Genomic DNA, 19374 nt, shown 5'->3' with positions numbered 1-19374 from the left:
GTATTTTGATGGGAAACAAAAGAATTATTTCAGTTAGTTCACAGAAAATTGTTTTGATACACTCTCCAATAGTTTGGTATATTTCACATCCCCATACATAATTTTGGAGCTATCAGACATACTTGAGGCCAAGGCTGTACCAATAGAGTTGTTGGCTTTGAAGACTGTTACGATGATAAATCAGATTAATGCCCCTTCCGATAATATTTTTCTTAGCGCACCCTACAATGCAAAGTCTGTAGTTTATGAATACAAAATCTTTAACCAAATTTCAAGGGTTATTCTAAAATTGGCCATCAGCTTATTAAATAATTGTTTGAGTCAGATCCAGTTGAATATTTACTGGAGCCAACGTCACATTTAATTTGTCACCAAGTTTCAGTTTGTGGATAGTTTATGGACTGAATAAGAGCTATTAATGCAAAATTTAGTGAGTCAAAGCAATATTGTGTCACTTTGTCACTTTTCGTGTAAATACATGGATTGCTGGTCCTGATTTAAGATGACAGAATTGGTTGAAACTTATTGAACTGTTATTACTGGTCTAGATCTGTATATGTTAAGGTTAAATTATGTTCTATTATGGTCCAATATCGAAAATCTAAATACAAGGCCATGGATTGATTCAGATTCAGGGAAATAATATGTCTTCTTTTAGCCAGTGTTTTAGTTTGCTTTAGGTTAATATAATAAAGACTTTTAAGACCTGGAGAAGCTGTGATGTTTCATTGTTTAATGCTATTGGATATTGATCAGTAAGTTAGTCCAATTGTTTATTGTCTCCTGAAGCTTTTCTTAACAATTAATCTGTCAACATGATGTCTTGTTACTTGTAGCCCTTCTCTATCCTAAGGATTGTATCATGTATAAGCTTGACTGATTTATATATGGCAGTGAGCTTAATGACTTACTCTACTTAGAAAACATTATTGAGTTTTCTGGTATCATCTAAGCACATACCATTGGAGGACTTAAAAATGCTTAAAAAACTTTATTAGTTCATAATAAGTATTTCATTGGTCTTTCCCAGATAAGTTTTATGTTTAGTCCTAGATCTCAGCAACGACATATATACTTGAGGTATGACCTTGCCAGTTGATGAATCATGTTAATTGGCAAAGGCCAACTTTAAAATTATGTCAACTGCATGCATTTTATGCAGAGATGACATAATGGCTAAATTTTTGTTTTTGTTTTGGTACAAATCATTAATGTGCAGTCTTTGTCAGACGATTCATCTGAAAAGTTACATGTTTCTTTTCAGTTTTGTTGGAAACTAATATTTATTGCATTTAAACCCTAATGGAAACAACAAAACTAAAGAACTTTTTTCTAAAGTTTTTAAAGGAAGTCCTGCCATCTGCTTTCATCAACAATAAATATAAATTAAAAATGATAATTCAAATCTAAGCAACGTATAGTTTGGTAGAAAGAAATTTTAATTGGTTGTCATACATGTATAAGATAGATCGACAGTCCTTTCAACAACCATCATTGCCATAAGTACATTTTAATTGAATGATTTTATGTTGGAAGTTCTGTATCCAATTCAATATATATAAGAATAATAAGCTGTCTTAGCAGATTTTCCATTTCTTATTTACTCATTTAATTTCCTAAGTCTGCATTTAAGTAAATAACAGCCATGGAAGTGTGTTTAACAAAGAAAGGTTAATTTAAATGTCTTTTTATAAAGAGTTAAACTTCACTATGAACATTTGTGAACAACTGTTTAACATTCTGTCATTTATTTGTTGACATCTGACCCTGTAATAAAAGAAATCTTCAATTAGACCTGTTTTTGACAAAATAATACAAATCCACATTCAATTAAATCAATAAACTTTTCAAGTCAGCGATTGGTTCTGTCTGATATTTAAATTAATTGATTGGAGTTTTAAAGAATAAGCAAATGTTAGACTGTGAATTTCACCATAAAGAAGAAAGTGGTGTGTCTCGATTTTGTGAATTTTAATTTAACGCTACTCAAAGGTGTTTGTTGGTATTTGTTTACAGCAGTGTGATCTTTATGAGGTTTACAACAACTGGACAAAGACCAGTCAATTCAAGATGATTTGATTTTGTGATTATTCTCGTTTCATTAATGCATGCTCATGACTGGTCGGTGATTTAGGATCATTTTGATGAAAAACTTCATGTGAACATATTAAGTTTCTGTACAAATGGTAGAAGTGACCAGTATTTAGTTAGCTGGATTATCTACATGGACAAAACTATTTGAATAATGTGTATGTAAGCATGCCTCTGAGTATATATAATCACTAGATATATTGATATAGGTATTTAACTTTAATCCTATTTTAATATTTGTTTTGGTGGATTGGGTCATTATGTTTGAGATAATAAATTTTATTATGCTGATAATGATCAAAGTCTGTTTTAAGATTAATAAGGCATGACAAAATTAAATTTTGATAGCTTTATTTTGTTGTCATTACCATTTATCCTTAATCTTGGGTCTCAAAACTGCTTATTTTGCATAGTTTGAAATGCAAGAATGGGAAAATTTACAATGGGAGATTGACAGTTGAAAATTAAGATTATAAAAAAGGCAAATGTAAATGAAGAATATAATTGAGTCATGACCTGAGAGACCAGTTCATTGATTGTGACAAATTAAGCCTTCATATTTCACACATCATTATTTTTGGAATTTACAGCCACCTTTATTTTTCACACAACATTAATATACTATATAAGTTATTTTACTTGATTGTCAAGAATATGCATGAAATATTTGCCATCACACAGTTTGCTAACAGCAATTAATTAATTTGTAGCCTTCTTATCTAAAAATTGCTATCATAATGAAATTATCACTTATGATTTATGATATTTATTTTCATCAAAAATAAGAGAAAGAGAACGTGAAGTCACAATTAAGTACAATATGGTTTGACTACGTGATATTTGTAAATGTGCATCATACTGTGAATTCATTACTATTTGTTGGATACCAATTTTTGTGGATTTCTTGGTTACAAGATAAATACGAATTAAAATGTTCAACGAAAAATATACAAATTTTCTACACGGAAGTATGCAAACTTTGCCAAAACCACGAAATTAAATATCCAGGAGTATTCAAGTTTTCATCAATCCTCGAAAATTGGTACCCACAAATAAATAAATAAATTCATTGTAAGTATTAGTCTTCCATAAAGAGTTATCTTTCATAAGCCAATGCAGGTTTTGTAATTATGTTTGTTAATTTAATGGGAAAAAGAATTTACATATACATGTACAGTTAAAGACTTTTAAGTTATTCTGTTGTACCTATCAAAGTGACAGAGAGTTTAGTACACACAACAATAACATATCAGTCCTGATTGGCTGACATAACGTTGATATTGACTTGTACAGTGTAGATAGCACAATATTACCACACAGCCAACTTCCACATGGCTTAGTGACAAAAATCATTGTGTAATATTACAATCCATTGTAGATCTTACCCAAGCATCTGGATTTTATGTGTTTTCTGGATAAATTTGATGGTGGAAGGAGAGGTTTTCCCTGTTTAATATTTAATGTCAATATTAGTGTTATTAGTGGTAAAGGAATTAATTACGGAGATCAGATTTTGTTTGTGTTATTGAACGAGAGTGATCATTCATGTTATTGACCAAGCATTTAGGATAATATTTAATTTGAAGGTCTTGAGAAAATATTAATAGGATATTTATAGCGTGATTTATTGATATTTATATTGATCAAGGATAGCACCGACAAACACAGTGTTGCAGGTTTGTTAAATTATTTTAATTTATTTCAATAAAACATTCTATTTTATGATGTCTGAGGATCAAACTCAGTCAATGATCAAATTGGTTAAAATAGCAATTGTTGATATAAAATTTGAAATTTCTTTTAAAAATTTAAATAGGTTTTAAAAATTGAACTGAAAAACTGTTCTAGTTATTTACTGGTTAGATGCATATGAAAACTAGTGCATGAAGCCCTAGCTCTCCATTTCCCCCAAAAAAACAATTTATTTAGAGGGTTGGGTGTATAACTAATTTTATTTTCCCTTTTGATTGCACTTGAAGCTAGTACTAAGATAGATAGTGCCTTGTCCTTGGGGAAATCATACCTATGTTTCTTTCCTGATTGATATTAACGAGATAAGTATGTTTAGCCAAGAAAGTGTTAAAATTGGTAAACTGATGCTGAAATGAATGTTGACAGTTGTCTAATACATGTTACTATTAAAAAAAAAAGGGGGGGGGGGGGGGGTAAACATGACCCTCTAGAAGTCTGATTTGACTCATTGTTGAAAGATTGCATTTTAGATGTGTATTGTGATTTGATTCCACTGTAGGGTAGCTGCCTCATTGGTATTTACATCTATGTATCACCTCTTCTTTCTAAACATGTCATTTATACTTGGTGAAGACAAATAGATTCTCAAAATAATTTATGTGAAAGAATGAATACATGTATGTGACTCAAATATACAATGTACAAGAGAATATAGATACATGTAATAAGTACCAGATCATTGTTCTTATAATTGTCAGAGAACTACATCACTTGGAAATAATGGTATGGTTGAGAGTTCGATCAAGTTATAGATAAAAAGGTTTTTGAACTGCACACCAACCCTATTTTTTCTTTCCAAAGTATGTTTATACCATATTTCTGTTGTGTTTCTGGTTATACACGCAACTATTAGTGATATTTATTAAGTTGAACCTGTAATTGCATACTTTGGGAATATTTTAAACAATATCAGTATTATGACTTGAGCCGATAATAGATAGTTACTTGACTCTAGTTTCATGCCAAAATCATTTTCATTTAGTTCTTTTTAAAACTAAACAAATTGCTACTTTTCATTAAACATTTAGATACTATAATCTTGATATAGTTGTAGGTATTGCAGATTCCTCATAATAAATTTATAGTACTTATCCCAAGGGTTTCTTTTATAGGTATATCATATGTGCATTAATAATGTTTCCTAAATTAGTCTTGTCTCATGACAATTTCCATTTATAGGGCAAATATTGTGACCTAGAGAAGTTAAAAAATTCTAAACTGTTGAAGTCAGGGTAATTTGACCTTGAAGTTGAAACATTTTTCCTTTTTAACTGGCAGTTCTGATGTGATTGTCGTTTCTCTACTTACAATCCACCCATGAAAGGCAAAAACAGAGAAAATGTCCATTTTTAATGGATTAATTAATAAACATTATCATAGTTTTTCCAAAAGCAGAGCTAATACCTTGATAAATATTTGTAATATTCTCTGTTTTAAGAAACTATGCATGATAATAATTGTTGATCAAAAGATATTAGTGGAAATATTTAATTCATTGACTTATAAATGTGGCTATATATAATCATTTTGTATTGCAACTTCCATCCAAGTTAGGGAACTTCATGGTGGCTAAGTGGTCTAGGTAATTGAACTTCTGTATTACCAGCCAGTCAACACTTAGAGGTTATGAGATTGATTCCTGCACAGGGCAGGTGCTCTCTACTCGAATCTTAATTGAATAGGGCTGTCAGTTTTCCTACTGAAGGTTGGTGGTACTCTCTGGGCACTCTCTGGGCACTCTCTGGCTAAAATGAGAGCACAATAGTGTTGAAAGTGGTGTTAAACACCAATCAATCCATCTAACCAAGTTCTGGATAACTTTTCCCATTTTTCTAATTTGAACATTCATTGAAAACATTGAACTTTTGAATTTTATAAGTTATCAGCATAATTAATATTAAAGAAATATTGATGCATTTCAATATTTTATACCCATGAAAGAACTATGTACTCATAAATTGCAGACATTTGTCTCCTTTTTTCTATTTTTTTTTTCCTCTATTTACTAAATTAATAATTTCATTGACGAAATTGTAAATGTAATATGGAGAGTGTTTTTGTATATTTATCAGATTTATATATGTTTTACTTTGATGTTTTGATTGAATTAGTTTTTTATGCTGCTTGTTTGATTTTCTATTTGTATGATACACAACCAAAATTTGTTCATTCAATGAAGTGGTTTATACAGTACAACCTCAATATTAAATTTCTGATCAAGATCAGACATCCAAATTGATTTTACTGCAAGTTTATGAAGCTTCTCATACAATAATATGTTAGATGTCTGACCATCCTGTATACTTGTCAAATACTTATATCTTGTGTTGTCATTTGTTTGGGGTTTTACTTTGGAGTACCACAGATTTTCAACTGGAATTTGCTTTGTTTGTAATTATGTTTACATGTATTGCTTTATTGATATGCAAAGAAAATATTAAACTGTGGTTCTTTGTCCCAAACCTGTGTTTGTTCAGTTTATACTTCTAACTAAGAACCGGTTAACATATCTTGGGCCCCTTACTGATCTGTGATTAGTGTAAAACAGATGCTTCATTTGCACTGTATCTTTTCAGGGTTTGGTTCGGGCCCCAAAAGGGAAAGTATCTTAGTATTCACAACATAGTCCCTAAATAGATTAAGGAGCAATATATAGGGAGGATTGGGGGGGACTAGTAATGTGGATTAATGGAACTATTTTGTATAAATAGATTATTAATACACAATACGTTTTTGTGCAATGCAGGTACATATAATTTTAATTGGGAATCCCTGTCTGCTATTTGGTCCAATCAGCTTGGGGGTTTCCCAGTTGCTGCTGCATGTGAAATCTCGTTTACTAATTGCTTTTCGAGATTATCCTAATTAACCAATCAAAATTAACACTGCATTTGAATTAACCAATCAGCGCTTAATTAACAGGGCTTTTGTTTTAGGCACAAGCACATAATTATTCTGAAAGCAACGCTTGCTTGGAGCAGACATTCTAATTTTCTGGGAAATTATTTATTCCCACCCTCCGCTCCCTAGAGGATAGTTTTTACTTTATTGCTTTGTCATTTCAGCCTTTTATCGTGTTTATTAAAATATATTGTTAATAAGTAGAGTAGTAATGTTTTCAAAAGAACTCACAGTTATTATGTACTTTGTGTTAGGAGTACCACAGATTTTCAACTGGAATTTGCTTTGTTTGTAATTATGTTTACATGTATTGCTTTATTGATATGCAAAGAAAATATTAAACTGTGGTACCACAGATTTTCAACTGGAATTTGCTTTGTTTGTAATTATGTTTACATGTATTGCTTTATTGATATGCAAAGAAAATATTAAACTGTGGTTCTTTGTCCCAAACCTGTGTTTGTTCAGTTTATACTTCTAACTAAGAACCGGTTAACATATCTTGGGCCCCTTACTGATCTGTGATTAGTGTAAAACAGATGCTTCATTTGCACTGTATCTTTTCAGGGTTTGGTTCGGGCCCCAAAAGGGAAAGTATCTTAGTATTCACAACATAGTCCCTAAATAGATTAAGGAGCAATATATAGGGAGGATTGGGGGGGACTAGTAATGTGGATTAATTTGAACATGTTGAACTTGCCATATATGTATATACATTTTTATACAAGGTGTAATTTTGTGACCTCTTTGACTGTAATCTAATCTGCATTGGCCTTCCATGTTTATAGATTGACAACAAAATTATAGACTTGAGTTTTAGAATTATTTCCAGTCAATTTGATACTCTGTCATCCATTAATGTGATAATGAAGATAATCATGGCAGATAAATTGTCCATTTGCTAAGGACAATAAAATTGGTAAAGCTCATTTTGTTTTATGGTTGGGTTTATTGTGAGCAGAAAGAATTCATCTGATTCCAAGCATGTCAATAAATGCCACTAAATGTATGAAATGCATTTTCTGTTTGATAAATTAAACCTTTTCTGGGTTTCACACAGGCAAATTTTAAGATGTGTTGATTCACAAAACTACATACATGTACAATGTATTTCTCCATGCATTCATCCTTTACTAAATCAATTCATGTTACATTAGGTGAACCACTATATCAGTTCCATTATAATAAAATAAAAATACTTTTATTGCCAGTATTTATTAAAAACTGAATTTTCTCGTAGTAAATAATTGAATCAAACATAATTTTCATTCAATACCAACATGTTGGTTAGTACATAGATATATAAGTATGTATATCAAGGCTGTGACATAAGATTAGTTCTTTCAAGTGAAATAATGAAGTTATGTCTGTCTGTGGATAAAGCGTCTTCACTTTAAAAGCTTTCCCTGATATATACATTTATGTACATATTAGAAGTAAGTCTGTTCTTACTACTACAGAATTGATATGTTAATTATTTTGTTTTAGTTTCTTACTCTTCTTAATGGAATGAGGAAGAAGATAGATTGTACAAATCTAGTAAAACATTATATTTGGGACCTTTTAAAGCTTGTTATTGTGGTATGGGTTTTACTCATTGTTGAAGGCCTCATGACGACCTATAGGTGTCAATTGGTCTCTCAGGTAGAGAGTTGTTGCATTTGCAATCATACCACATCTTAATTTTATACCATAGAAATTGGTATAAAGTCTAAGTAAAAATGCAATGCTACAGTAATGTTTGTAATTCGACAGTAAGGCCAAATAAAAATATATGTGTGGTTCCAGTAACCCTACCGTCCCTACTTTTTCGGCTTAAAAATAGCCTACCCTAAAGATTTATCTTTATTGTCATTTTTCATTAAGCACTGTTAAAGTCAGAATGATGCTCCCATAGACTCAATGTAAAAAAAAAACATAAAATAAAAAAAAATCCCTACCTACCTACCCTAACTTTTTTTCAGATGTAACTGGAACCACACATACTATTTTATTTGGCCTAATGAATATAATACTTGTCAGTTGTTTTGTGTACAGCAGCTAATAAATATATCGCCCATATACAATCAAAAGGTAGTTTATAGTCACATGAATGTAGAAGAAGGGGATATACAGAGACAGCAACCCCCATTTGGCCTAAAAACAAATTCGTCCATGTTAAAAGAAAACTATTACATTGTATATATATCCAAAATGAATAATGCATATTGACATTTTGATAAAGGCAACTGGCATTTGAACTTGCTTCAAATAAAAGAAATCAAAGACAATGTAGTTTCTTTAATTTACTTTCTTTTATTCTAAGAAAAATAATCCATTGCTGTTTTTATTGGGTGGAGTAACATTCTGCCCTGGCAGCTGACATTGTTTGAAGTAGAACATTAATTTCAATGAATTAACTGCACTGTTGGTGTAACAGACTTAAAAGTCATTATATAGACAACCTGTTGTATTTTATTACTTATTAATGTTTCTGTTAGGATTTCCAAGGAAGAAAAGTAAAGAAACATTATCTATATATCTTTTTGTCTTGATTTTGTCAGGTTTTCTAAGCTTGTAAAAAATAAACATCTTTGGCTTAGTTTAACTGAAAAGCTCTTGAAGTGATTATTGATGCAAGATATTTTTGTAGATTAGGTTGCTAGTTTTGCTGAATACTGAGAGAGTGAGTCAAGGAATTGAACTAAACACTGAAGAGACTGCCTTGATTCAGTTTGATTAGTTCTGTTTGAAAACATTTATGTTCCACTTCCAAGTTTTGTGATAATCTAATGAATTACTAATGGACAATCTTACATTTAAACTTACTTGAAACAAGCTTAATTTTTGTTGGCAGTTTGAATTTTTCAAAGATTTTAAAGGTTTACCAAAGGAGCTTGTAATTAAGAGGTTGTCATTAGGTCTGTCAGATGTTTTTTGTTTTGTACATAAATCAGGCTGGAAGTTTTTCTCATTTCAAATGTTTTATATTTTGTCATGTTTTGACCTTTTTTAGCTAACTATTACTATAAATATACTGTATGGAATTTGCTCATGGTTGAAGGCCTGACAGTGACAATCTGTCATCTGCATTTGCTTTAAAAAAAGACATGCAAGATTGAAAAGGAAGTGCTTCAAAGAAGGTTCAACTTAGGTAGTTCTTCTAATATGTTACTGTACTAAACCGAGTAGAACCACTTCTGCATTGTTTTGAGTAATGCAAGTAACATTTATAAATCATGTAATTAGAATGTATCATTCTGATTGTTTTGCCAGCTTTAAATGTTTATGATTGACTTTAGAAATGTGTTTGTGACTATCATACTAGCAACATGAAGTCATTGGCTTTACATTAGGTATAAATAACTGAGAAGAACAAACTGTTGGAAAAGTATCAAATTTTGAAATGTAGCTTGTAATTTGTTTCACAATCAGTCATGCTGGGGATGAATAATATACAATAAATATGTTAATTATAATGGTAGAAATAGTGAAAGACTTAATAGTACACTTATGGTCAGATCATATGTTTTCGTAGTACGTCATATGAATTTGTACTAGCAATGCTTTTTTAATGGAAATTCTGACGTTACAATGCATTCTTAATGGCACAAAACCCTTGATACCAGGATATAATTTATTCATAGGAATGTTGAAATAGGTCAATTTTATATTTTTCTCTCAAAAAGATATTTGGCCTAAAGTTTATCATAATAAAAAATGTATAAAAAAGTGTGGAATCCACAACAAGTGTCCAAAAACTTATCATTTCATCTCTTAATTATTTGATTCAGTGAGTGACTTATGTACTTGAGGGTGGGATTATTGGAGGGAAGATTATCATAACAATCTGCATGTTAATTGATAACTACCACTGCACAATGTGCATTCATTAGCATTCCTGTGATCCCAATTGAGAAAAGTGAGAGTAGGGTGTGGGAGCACAGATGTTTATCACTAAACTGAAAGTAAACCAGCCATGTGCTTCACTTTCATCTGATTAAATTAGCAGTAATAATTGGAATTAGCAGGTAGAAGTAATACTAACAATAACCTGCATTGATGCTATTGTCTAGTGGGAGGTTAAACAAGTTCAAAGTACATGTTGGAAGTTATTAATATTATAGGGTGTAGTCTGTGGGCTCTTATTTCAGTTTAGAATTGTTTTAGTCTAGCTTTTATGATGTTTTGTGTGAGAAAAAAGGGAATGTCCAAGACTTGCTTTATTTTTCCTAATAAACCAAGAGGTAGCTTTGTAATTGTTCATATGTGTATTATAACTACTTGAGGATTTTACTGATTGGCATACAATTTGGCCAAACTCCTTTCTTCTAATCTTATGACAATCTGAACAGTGGCGAGATTTGTTGCATGGTTAGGCACCATAGATTGACTTATAGAAAGTAAAACGTTTGTCCTAAATTCCAGACAGAATTAATTACAGATTACAAGGCTTAAATCAGTGTAATTTATGTACCAGATCATATATTGTTTAAGATTTGACAGGACAGTCATAGGGTGTGGGTGTATGTTATGTAACATATATACTGTAATGAGTAATGATATCAGGGGCATGACCAGCATACTCATAATAGTAGAATTTTTATAGTGCAAGATCAAAATCTCAGCCTAAATTATAGTGTTTGGGGGTTCTAAGCCCCATCAGCAATATTTGTGCATACAATTTATGATGGTCACAATTCATTTTAATCGTCTGTTTTCAATCCTTAGTCAAGTTAGTGCAATAGATTCACTTGTTTTTGCATTACATGTTCTTTTACGCAGTATAATATTATATATACCAGTTCTGTTTACTAATCTGTCTTGTTTATTTTCAGATGGTTACTACCCACAGATGAACAACGATTTACAATGTAATCAGCCTCGGAGTCCAGGATTTTATAATCACAGAACTCTGGATGTTCCCAAAACTATCATGGATCTAGATTATGATCTGTTGCAGTCTGGGATAGCTATTCTACCAGGTAGTGATATGTTTATTTTAAATTAGATGATGTGCCATGATTGCCAAAGAGACAACTCTCCACCAGAGACTAAATGTCATAGAGTTTAATAACTATAGGTCACTGCACATCCTTAAATCATGATTAAGACCAATACCATAGCTATCTTAGACAGTATTGCTACTCTCATAAGCTGTTTTGCTGTAATATGGGCATATTTTCAGTTGTCAGGTTCATCTGTGGCCTTTCTTTTGGTTGTTTTGCTCTTATGTGGCTTACATGGCCTTTATTTCAGTGGTTTTGCTCTTATGGGCCTTTCTTTCAGTTGTATTTTGTATGTGGCCTTTCTTTCAGTTGTCTTGCTCTTATGTGGCCTTACCTTCAGTTGTGTTCATATGTGGCCTTACTTTCAGTTGTCTTGCTCTTATGTGGCCTTACCTTCAGTTGTGTTCATATGTGGCTTAACTTTCAGTTGTCTTGCTGTTGTGTTTTCTTAATTTCAGTTGTCTTGCTCTTATGTGGCCTTACCTTCAGTTGTGTTCATATGTGGCCTTACTTTCAGTTGTCTTGCTGTTGTGTTTTCTTAATTTCAGTTGTCTTGCTCTTATGTAGCCTTACTTTCAGTTGTCTTGCTCTTTTGTAGCCTTACTTTCAGTTGTAATGCTCTTATGTGGTTTTAATTTGAGTTGTCTTACTCATGTCATTGGGGCCTTACTTTTAGTTGTCTTGTTGTTATGTGGCCTTACTTTTAGTTGCCTTGTTCTTATGTGACCTTACTTTCAGTTGTCTTGCTCTTATATGGCCTTACTTTCATTTGTCTTGCTTTTATATGGTGTATAGAAGTTTAAAAAAAAACTTAATGTTCAGAATTTTGCATCTGATTCTAAACTTAAGTTGTCTTAGCTTTCTCATTTTTAGTTGTCACAGTTTTATATGACATTAAGAAGTATTAAAGAAAAAAAAAACATAAGGTGCAGAATAAATCTAAATCTGTATTAACTTTGTCTTATTAGCCAAAACATCTAAAAGGATTAGTGTCACCCTTATGACAGGTTAAAAATGAACCAATATCAGTTAAATATAGAAATCTTCAAATGCAAACGTAAAAAGATTTAATTGAAGGACAGATATATATTATACATAATGACATGCTGACAAGGTGAACACATATTTGACATGATATAATGAGCTTATCTAATTATGACAAATGTCATGTACATGTATCAGCAAAAATAGATCTGTAGGTTCATATAGTGTACGATATATGTATGTTTTTGTATTGAATACTTTGACTGGATTTTTAAATAAACCATTTAGAGAAACATGTCTGGAAAATTGGAGAAGTCCAAAACATGTTTGATTTAATTCCTTAAATTCCATATATGGATTAAAAGGGATTACATCATATATAGATATAGGAAGATGTAGTGTGAGTGCCAATGAGACAACTCTCTATCAAAATAACAATTTGAAAAAAAGTAAACCATTATAGGTCAATGTACGGCCTTCAACACGGAGCCTTGGCTCGCAACGAACAACAAGCTATAAAGGGTCCAAAATTACTAGTGTAAAACCATTCAAACGAGAAAACCAACAGTCTAAACTATATAAAATAAAAAAAAGAGAAAGGAGAAACACATATAAATTACATAAACAAACGACAACTACTGTACATCAGATTCCAGATATGCAGAGTGTGTAAAATATATCTGTTAGAAATTTAATTAGAAAAGCATGAAAATATATATAGTTATGCCATACACTTCTTAGACACTTCCTTATTTATTAGTTTCAACATTTGAGACTGTTCAGTTTTTCAAATTTAGAGCTTTTTAAAGGTGACAACTTGTATAAAGTCATCGAGTTGAAATTATATAAAAAAAATGTAAAATAAGGTCCTAAATATTCTTGCTTTTTAAATAGATTAATTATGCATCAAGTTCTGTATCATCATTCCATTTTGATTTATATTTGATGATATATGTATTTATATATTATGTCATCAGTTGTAAAGTTTACCACCTACTGCCTAACTTTACAATAATATTGTGACATTCCTATCCAATGTTTCTCTATACTAACATGGAATAGAGATTTACTCCAATTTGTAAGGTAAACATACAAAATTAATTTATTAGGTATTAGGTCAGTTTGTCATGTTTCTGTCCCCATTCACTGTGTGAACATGACACAAGTCACATTTTTTGAAATAGAGATTCAAAATTATCAGACTTAAAATCACCATTAAACTTCAAAATTTCCTCAGTTATTAATGATAGTATCATCTTTACCAATTTTCCTGGATTGAGGAAAATTTGCATTTTTATGGATTTTTGATTTTGTGGTTTTGCCAATCTCTGCAATGCAAAACCTATAGAAAACTTAATTCATTGAACATTTGAATTCGTGGTTAGCCTCTACCCACAAAGAAACGAAAAATTGGTATCCAGAGGAAAATAATGAATCTACAATATAAAGATAGGAAGATGTGGTATGGCCATTAGATTCATTTTTTTTTACCTGTGTTGACCTTTGACCATGACAGGTGTTATGCTTGAGATTTTCAATGTAAATTGATCTTATCATAATCAGTAAAGCAGGTGAAAAATTTCATAGTTTGCACTCTCCTTTACTATAACTGATAACTGGGGTGAAAGTTAAGAAAACAGTAGCCTTATATCTATAGCAGTGGTCCCAAAAGTCTCAGATTTGATCAATTATCTTGTACGGCAGTGAAGTACAAAATGTGATTGATATTTGGTGCAGTAGAGGACTAGTTTCTATTTGACCTACAATTCAACATTTACTTGACCTGGGGTTGACATACATTGATGTCATCTTACTTTTCTTTGCATATTTCTTATGTCATAACACAACATTGCAGTATCAAGAATATGACTCAGTTTTAGGAATTTAGGACAGTTTACTTTACTGTTTATCTAAATATTTTTACTTTATACGACCCTAATATAATATTTACACTAAACTTGTAACAGATTAGCTAAAGTTTGAACTAAATATTTTATTGATACTAAAAAACGGTTTGACTCTTAAATGTATTTGTTGTTATGAGGTTTGATCTTGGTGAGGAATTTATGTGACATAATAATATTGTCTGTGATCTCCTCTTTGAAGTACCAGATCAATATCTCAGTGGAAATCTATACCTTTGCTTTAGTAATGTTGTCTGTAAGATTTGAGAATGGAGCACAAGGATTTGTTGACTGCTGTTAAAATAAATCTGTGTTTAGTATGTAAATATTCAGAGGGCTTTGAAATCTCATGAAATTCTACTACCCTCAAGATTTAGTAAGTATTCAAATCCCTCCAGTAAAGTTAATATAAATTTTAAGATTTGACATGAATGTGATGAACAGTTATCAAATTAAAATTACTATGTCATTGAGGACAATGTGTTCTATACTTGGACATAGTGGTTAAAGTAGTTCATTGAACCAATGTTCTATAGTAGGCCTTGGTGGTCAGTGGTTTAAGTAGTTTATTGAGACCATTGTTCTATTGTAGGCCTTGGTGGTCAGTGGTTTAAGTAGTTTATTGAGACCAATGTTCTATTGTAGGCCTTGGTGGTCAGTGGTTTAAGTAGTTTATTGAGACCATTGTTCTATTGTAGGCCTTGGTGGTCAGTGGTTTAAGTAGTTTATTGAGACCAATGTTCTATTGTAGGCCTTGGTGGTCAGTGGTTTAAGTAGTTTATTGAGACCATTGTTCTATTGTAGGCCTTGGTGGTCAGTGGTTTAAGTAGTTTATTGAGACCATTGTTCTATTGTAGGCCTTGGTGGTCAGTGGTTTAAGTAGTTTATTGAGACCATTGTTCTATTGTAGGCCTTGGTGGTCAGTGGTTTAAGTAGTTTATTGAGACCATTGTTCTAATGTAGGCCTTGGTGGTCAGTGGTTTAAGTAGTTTATTGAGACCATTGTTCTATTGTAGGCCTTGGTGGTCAGAGGTTTAAGAAGTTCATTGAGACCAATGTTCTATTGTAGGCCTTGGTGGTCAGAGGTTTAAGTAGTTCATTGAGACCAATGTTCTATTGTAGGCCTTGGTGGTCAGTGGTTTAAGTAGTTCATTGAGACCATTGTTCTATTGTAGTCCTTGGTGGTCAGAGGTTTAAGTAGTTCATTGAGACCAATGTTCTATTGTAGGCCTTGGTGGTCAGTGGTTTTAGTAGTTTGTTGAGACCATTATTCTATTGTAGGCCTTGGTGGTCAGTGGTTTAAGTAGTTCATTGAGACCAATGTTCTATTGTAGGCCATGGTGGTCAGAGGTTAAAGTAGTTCATTAGAATCATTGTTCTATACTAATTGGCATTGATGGTCAGTAGTTGGAGTACATCATTAAAACAATTGAATTTGTTCTATACTGCTTGGTGGTCAGACTGGTTTAAGAGGTTCTTAGAGATCATTGTTCTATACTTGGCCTTGATGGTCAGTGGTTAAGATAAAAACAAAATATACTTGGCCTTGGTAGTCAGTGGTGTAAGAAGTTCATCTACTGTATTGTTTGCCTGTCAATATTGAGGTGCACCTAGCATCTCCCATATGTGTTTTATCACATCTACTGTATTACTTGCCTGTCAATATTGAGATGTACCTAGCATCTCCCATATGTGTTTTATCACATCTACTGTATTACTTGCCTGTCAATATTGAGGTGCACCTAGCATCTCCCATATGTGTTTATCGCATCTACTGTATTACTTGCCTGTCTATATTGAGGTGCACCTAGCATCTCCCATATGTGTTTTATCACATCTACTGTATTACTTGCCTGTCATTATTGAGGTGCACCTAGCATCTCCCATATGTGTTTTATCGCATCTACTGTATTACTTGCCTGTCTATATTGAGGTGCACCTAGCATCTCCCATATGTGTTTTATCACATCTACTGTATTACTTGCCTGTCATTATTGAGGTGCACCTAGCATCTCCCATATGTGTTTTATCACATCTACTGTATTACTTGCCTGTCAATATTGAGGTGCACCTAGCATCTCCCATATGTGTTTTATCACATCTACTGTATTACTTGCCTGTCAATATTGAGGTACACCTAGCATCTCCCATATGTGTTTTATCACATCTACTGTATTACTTGCCTGTCAATATTGAGGTGCACCCAGCATCTCCCATATATGTGTTTTATCACATCTACTGTATTACTTGCCTGTCAATATTGAGGTACACCTAGCATCTCCCATATGTGTTTTATCACATCTACTGTATTACTTGCCTGTCAATATTGAGGTGCACCCAGCATCTCCCATATATGTGTTTTATCACATCTACTGTATTACTTGCCTGTCAATATTGAGGCGCACCTAGCATCTCCCATATGTGTTTTATCACATCTACTGTATTACTTGCCTGCCAATATTGAGGTGCACCTAGCATCTCCCATATGTGTTTTATCACATCTACTGTATTACTTGCCTGTCTATATTGAGGTGCACCTAGCATCTCCCATATGTGTTTTATCACATCTACTGTATTACTTGCCTGTCATTATTGAGGTGCACCTAGCATCTCCCATATGTGTTTTATCACATCTACTGTATTACTTGCCTGTCAATATTGAGGTACACCTAGCATCTCCCATATGTGTTTTATCACATCTACTGTATTACTTGCCTGTCAATATTGAGGTGCACCCAGCATCTCCCATATATGTGTTTTATCACATCTACTGTATTACTTGCCTGTCAATATTGAGGCGCACCTAGCATCTCCCATATGTGTTTTATCACATCTACTGTATTACTTGCCTGCCAATATTGAGGTGCACCTAGCATCTCCCATATGTGTTTTATCACATCTACTGTATTACTTGCCTGTCAATATTGAGGTGCACCTAGCATCTCCCATATGTGTTTTATCACATCTACTGTATTACTTGCCTGTCAATATTGAGGTGCACCTAGCATCTCCCATATGTGTTTTATCACATCTACTGTATTTCTTGCCTGTCAATATTGAGGTGCACCTAGCATCTCCCATATGTGTTTTATCACATCTACTGTATTACTTGCCTGTCAATATTGAGGTACACCTAGCATCTCCCATATGTGTTTTATCACATCTACTGTATTACTTGCCTGTCAATATTGAGGTGCACCTAGCATCTCCCATATGTGTTTTATCATATCTACTGTATTACTTGCCTGTCAATATTGAGGTGCACCTAGCATCTCCCATATGTGTTTTATCACAATCACTATTCTGCCAAAGGCTGTTCTTTCTCTCTGGGTATTCCTGCTTCTTATACAAGTTAAAACTGACCACTTCCAAATAGCCAATAGTGCAGAAAATTGTATTAGAATAATATTGAATCAATCAGTATTCTTTATAGCTTTTCTCTAAAACTGGATAATGTTTTATGAAAAAAATCTCTAACTCATAATGCATTTATTTTACAAAAGACTGTCTAAACATTATTACAACACAATCTAAGAAAGAAACAGACAATAATTTTAATCAGAGAAAAAATTTCCAATGTTTCCAAATTTAAACAAAAACATAAAAAAATAGACCTAATTGGTTGTTAATTCATAGTATTACATGTAGTACTTTGTTATGACCTTATAATGACATTTATATAAAAAACAAAGATAAAGTTTAAACAATTTAGGTATGTAGAAGCTAAATATGTCAAAATGATTTTGTGTATAGATAGTAAATAGGGCAGGTTTAAGATTTTAAAGGCTATTTAAAACTAATATGTCACAAAAATTATTCTTGAATTTAGTGTTCATCACATATTTAATGTTTATTTATTTTTGTTTTTTTCTAGGATGTCGAGATATGCGAGGAGGAGCAGTAATTTTCATATTCACAGGAAGTTCTCTCTGGAAAAATCAACAGGTATCCAGCTCAGAGCTAGCCAGACTCCTTTTGTATTATAGATCTGTTCCCAGGTAAGCAGCCTGTAAAGAAGTATTTCTGATACCAATATATGCTTCTTCAGAAGTTGATAAGCATAACAATACACATGTATGTACAATTATAGCAGTACCAAAATAAAATGAAAACATTGATGTATACCCAAAACCTTTTCTTCATAGCAAGAAGTCATCATGCAGCTAGACAAAGTATTTATCAAAATAATACTTTGTTGAGGTCATAAAATGAATTCTAAATTCAACAACAAAAACCAAGCATCTGGTGAAAAAAAAAAACCAAAAACAAAAACAAATCAGATTCCCAATTCCCACTTCAAAGTGATAACATGCTTTAATCAAGATTTTGAAGAAACTAATAAACTGCCAAGAATACAATGGAAATTATATCTTGAAGATAAATCAGAAACTAATTATAAATTACAACTTACATCTTAGATTTTAAGTTGTTGTATATACTTAAAACATGAAAATCAATAGTTCCATTACATGTATATGTATATGGAGAGTAAAATTGCACATTCAATCTGTTAAAGAGACTGGAAAGATACTAAAGGTATATTCAAACTCATGAATTTAAAATCAACTGACAACACCATAATTGCAAAAAAAAAAGACCAACAGACAAACAATAGGACACAAAACACAATATAGAAAACTAAAGACTGAGCACCATAATTGGAAGTGATCTCCTCTCCAATGCTTTGGATGGTTATTACCAAACTGATCAGTCACAGTTAAATAATGTAACAATTTTTGATGGTTGTTCAGATG

General features: G+C 32.1%; 1 protein-coding gene across 4 annotated transcripts in view; it reads left to right on the top strand.

The window, feature by feature from the left end:
• LOC143080470 (puratrophin-1-like) overlaps positions 1-19374 on the top strand; it is a 103094-nt gene that overhangs the window by 50828 nt on the left and 32892 nt on the right. For 3 of the 4 annotated variants that reach the window (XM_076256323.1, XM_076256324.1, XM_076256325.1), the window contains 2 exons: positions 11562-11708; positions 18495-18618. In XM_076256323.1, the coding sequence (XP_076112438.1) occupies positions 11562-11708; positions 18495-18618 (271 nt within the window). Of the gene's footprint in view, positions 1-1983; positions 2250-11561; positions 11709-18494; positions 18619-19374 lie in introns of those variants that run through there. The other variant, XM_076256327.1, reaches the window with a different exon arrangement.

The sequence above is a fragment of the Mytilus galloprovincialis genome, chromosome 6 (assembly GCF_965363235.1).
Source record: "Mytilus galloprovincialis chromosome 6, xbMytGall1.hap1.1, whole genome shotgun sequence".
NCBI lineage: Eukaryota > Metazoa > Mollusca > Bivalvia > Mytilida > Mytilidae > Mytilus > Mytilus galloprovincialis.
This window is presented reverse-complemented; position numbering and strand designations above follow the sequence as displayed.